The sequence below is a fragment of the Copidosoma floridanum genome, unplaced genomic scaffold, assembly GCF_036245765.1.
Source record: "Copidosoma floridanum isolate Cflo_tuat_1 unplaced genomic scaffold, Cflo_Japanese_pri ptg000004l, whole genome shotgun sequence".
NCBI lineage: Eukaryota > Metazoa > Arthropoda > Insecta > Hymenoptera > Encyrtidae > Copidosoma > Copidosoma floridanum.
Window position 1 is genome coordinate 35,181,536 of NW_028321881.1, and position 4,232 is coordinate 35,185,767.

Here is a 4,232-nt window from a genome sequence, read left to right on the forward strand (position 1 = left end):
CGCTCGACGATTGGGGTCTGCGAATGCGTGGAGCTGCAGAGTAGCCGAAGGGTGATAACCGATATATCGAGAAATGATAAGTACGGAGACGTTCTGCAGCTGGCTCAAAAATACGTGCCATCGCTGAGTCATGGATGTTGGCACAGCCTTATCTCAGTCCAGTCGCGCACGCCAGAGATCTTAGATGATCAGCTTGGCGACGAGGATGACGGGCGCGATCTACCCGCAGGGATCTAAGAGTATGGAAAGGGCTGCTAGCATGTTACGCTTCGTCTGCTGTGGCTGTATGGCAGTTGGAGTGAGGTGAAAACAGTCACCGATGGGGTCCTAGCTGACGCCAAGCTCGCTAACGAGGCCATCCACTCTGAGCTGTCGCTATGATGGCCTGAGGCAGGAATCCACGGGGAGATCACGCAGAAGCTCTGGCTTATTGGCGACCCATTTTTTGAGAGGGAATCCACCAGCTCTCAGCAGGCCGATCAGCTGATCGCGACGGAGTCGCCCAGTTTGCACGTCGTCAGCACCTGAGAGGACGTCGTCAACATAGCGATCGCTCTTGACAATCGGCACGGCTTCGGGCCACGCGTGACATTCGTCTTCGCAAAGCTGCAGAGTCGTGCGCAGAGAGAGATAAGGAGCACTGGCCTCGCCGTAAGTCACGGTAAGCAGCTGAAAATGCTTTGGTGGGCTTGAATCGTCCATGCTCCATAGAATCCGTTCGAGATCCACGTCACGTTCATCGACAAGTATTTGCCAAAACATCATCTGGATGTCCGCGCAAAAAGCAACTCGGTGCCTTCTCCAACGCAGCAAAATGCTTGGCAGGCAGGTTTGAAGCTTCGGTCCAGCATGCAGTGCGTCATTGAGGCTGTAGCCCGTTGAAGTCGGTCGTGATGCGTTGAAGACGACGCGCAGTCTTCTTTGTCGGTGACCGGCTTGCCAGATGCCGTGATGCGGGATGTAGTGCACTGGCCCAGGGGACGCGCGCAGCTTGGTGTCGGTCAGCGGCCACATTTGCCCACAGCGAAGATACTCGTCCATGAAGAGGACGTACTCAGCAGCCCTCTCGGGGTCGCGTTGCAGTCTGCGCTGTAAAGATCGGAGGGACGCCCTCGCACTGGGCAAACTCTCTCCGAGCAGCTTGGTCCCACTGCGCTTCAGTGGAAGGCGGACGATGTAGCGTCCGTCAGCAGCTCGGCGATGATGAGCGAAAAATGTCTCGCACTCGGCGTCATCGGGTGACTGATGGACTTATCAGGGTACGTCTTCAAGGTTCCAAAACCGCTGCATCAACGCTACCAACTGATCATGCCAGGGCGGGGTGCCGGCATCTTGCGTCGTAAGGCAAGTGGCGATCGGAGGGGGGGGGGTGACACGACACCCAACTGGTCAAAGTCCAGCCCACGACAGTGAGCTGCCCGATGAGATTTCCCCGGAGCAGGAGCCCTGGCCACAACAGGTGAGAGTACACGTCGGCGCCAAGAAGTATGTCCACATCACCCGGTGTCCCAAAGTTTGGGTCCGAGAGGTCTGGTAGGTCACGCCACAAGTCTATGACCGCTGGGGGCAGCGGTGCCGAAGGAGTGAAAAGTCCTAATCGAGGTAGGAAGTGTGCAGACAGCTGCAACGCCCATGCCGATTCCCGGGTTTGCACCTGTAGCTGTGCGATCATCAGCGAGCGTGTGACGCCGACTCCACCGACGCCCAAGATGTTGGTGGCAGTTGGCCCCAGTCGAGCACCGAGCTTTCGAGCGAGTCCGGTGGATGTGATCGAGATTTCCGAGCAGGCATTGACGAGCGCCCTGACGGTGATTGTCCGCTCTCAGATCCCCTTTAGCTGGACCGTGATCGTTGGAAGAACGGCTAGTCACAGCTGCGAGTCGACCGCCGGGTCGATGCTCTCCTTGGAATCTCTGGTGAGTCGTGCTTGCTGGGCCTGAGCGCTTGTTGACTCGGGGTCGGCCTTGCGTTTACGGCTGCCGTCGTGAATCGAGCTATGATGTCTCGCGCTGCAGTGCTGACATACGCCTTGGGATGGGCAGGAGTGAGCGATGTAGCCTGACCTCAAGCAGTTGAAGCACAGCTTCAATTGAGCAACGAGAGCCCGGCGTGCTGTCTCATCCAGCTGAAGAAAACGACTGCAATGGCCGATGTAGTGAGGAGCATGGCAAGTAGAGCAGTCAGCTTCGGCCGCCAGTGTGGCGAGAGTCCTGTGGTTGCGGCCGATCGGTGCTGGCCCAGCATGGCGGCCACTCGTTGAACGTGAGCTGAATGAATTGCTCGCTGAGCGTAGGCTGTGCGAGGCCTCCACTGAGGTTAGAGAGCGGCCACGCCTCCGCAGAAAGCTGGACAGGTTGGAGAATGTAGATACTTCTCCAGGCTCCAAGGCAGCTGCATTCAGTTTCTCAAGCTCGTCCTCCCAGGCCCTCCGAGTCGATGGGTTCATGGCGGTGGAGGAAAATGAGATCATCCACACGTCCCACAGTTCCACGGGCTGCTTCAGCGCTTTAAGCTGGTCACGGTGCTTCTTCATGGTATCGAGCAGGCCCTGAAAACCAGCAGCAGACTCTTCTCTTAGAGTTTTGAGCGTCCTTAGTGCCGTGATGTGATCCTGCACGAGGAGGCGGTGGTGCTTGAACCGCGAAGTGAGGAGGCTCCAGGTGGTCGAATTAAGTCGCGATAATTAGCTTGGGAGTCGTTCCAGTAACTATTGAGCAAATCTGCCCTAGCGTTGACGAGCCCCATGCTCCAGGATTTGATACCCCTGGCTGATTGAGTAAACTGATCCAAAACATCGAGGAGAGCATGCTGCGTCGCAAGCAGATCAGACCAGCCTTGATGTGCCCTGCGAATTTAAAGCACAATGAGCTCAACTCTTGCCGCTTTAAGCGGAGCCTTGTCACCCGCGATGCATTCAGCATTCGTGCGCGCCGTGGAGAGTTTGAGACCTGACAGAGGAAGAAGGGCTGGCGTAGGCCCAGCAATCAGCTAAAGTTCGGACGTGAGGCAGCGTGTGATCTGCAACACGTTCGCTTCATGACAACTTCTCGAGCTGCGTGATCGCAATCACGCTCGAGGCCCACGACGCAGACCACGCGGCAGTTGCGGCGGACATCTAGTCATCTCTCAACTTTGCGACAGCTTTTCGAGCTGTATCATGGCGATAACGTGCGAGGATCACGACGCAAACTGCACGGCAGTTGCGGCGGATTTTTGGGCGTCTCTTACCTTCCTATCGCGTGGAAGTTCACCTCACCCCGATCTCTCATGGCGCGACTCTGTCTAAATGCATCGCGTGCACCAGAGGTCCAACTTCTCGATGCGTTTGAAACGCAGAGAGTCTTAGAAATCATGGTTTTACTTACATTTCTCGAAATAGCCAGCTATCCTAGCTGTTCTTAATACAGCTCGAAGGACCAATGTTTAATTCGACTCCTTTTTCTTCGAACAAGCACAAAAAACCTAAGAGAGAGGCACTTGGATTATATAGGATATATATATATATATATATATATATGTAGATGGCAGGTGTCGTTGCGTTGAGAGCCTTGTCCTCTGCCTGGCCTCTTTCTCCTAGGTCGAGAAAGACGGTTGTCGGAGCTCGAGCATGGATTCGTCAGCGCCGCTGGTGTCCATCTCATGAATGGAGAGAGTACGCAAGAAACGAATTCCGCACAAGAACATTTTTTGAGATTGCAACAGCAGCATCAAAATCGACGAGCAAATAATAATTTAAGTGGCAAATTAGCTTTTTATTTTTACTTTACCATTGATTACAAGAATTTTTCAGCTTTTCAAGTAGGTAGAACAATGTGTATTTGTACTTATTATAATGCTAAAAAGGAGAGAGACGGTTTTAGAACTTAGTTGTTTTAATGGTTAAATCTTGTAATGGTAAAAAAATTTTTAATTACATATTTTTCATCAGTTATTACTTTTTCCAGCCTTAACAAATAAGCCTTTATATATATATATTACAACGTAAAAGTGTGTAAGTAGACGTTTCTTTTTCAGGGCCAATAACCATTTTATGGCGTGAGGAACGCACGGTACTTTTGAGCATCATTATATTTTTTTTTAGTGAATCTTGGATAAAGCTGGGACCCGGGCTTGCTAGTCTATGATAAATCAAACTAAAAGTTTAACTTAATAAACTATGCCTTGGGATACAACAGTGATCTTGAAAATTAAATATGCCAGTATTAAACTTATTTTCCATAAAATTAGCAAAC

At 52.2% G+C, this 4,232-nt stretch overlaps 1 protein-coding gene across 1 annotated transcript; it reads right to left on the minus strand.

Annotated features, from left to right (window-relative positions):
• Positions 1-375: 375 nt before the first annotated feature.
• LOC149375824 (uncharacterized) lies at positions 376-2,533 on the minus strand. The gene is made up of 3 exons (XM_089596811.1): positions 1,872-2,533; positions 1,382-1,802; positions 376-1,242 (listed from the first exon to the last, which is right to left on the minus strand). The coding sequence occupies exons 1-3, from the start codon at positions 2,531-2,533 to the stop codon at positions 376-378; spliced, it is 1,950 nt and encodes a 649-aa protein (XP_089452937.1).
• Between the last annotated feature and the right edge of the window lie 1,699 nt (positions 2,534-4,232).

What these genes read in the sequence shown, in the direction of transcription:
- LOC149375824 (XM_089596811.1), bottom strand. Translation starts at nt 2,533, where the DNA reads ATGAAGAAGCACCGTGACCAGCTTAAAGCGCTGAAGCAGCCCGTGGAA. An exon ending in CCGGCGGTCGACTCGCAGCT is followed by an intron (nt 1,803 to 1,871) that starts GTGACTAGCCGT and finishes AATCACCGTCAG; the next exon opens with GGCGCTCGTCAATGCCTGCT. An exon ending in GCTGGACTTTGACCAGTTGG is followed by an intron (nt 1,243 to 1,381) that starts GTGTCGTGTCAC and finishes TAAGTCCATCAG; the next exon opens with TCACCCGATGACGCCGAGTG.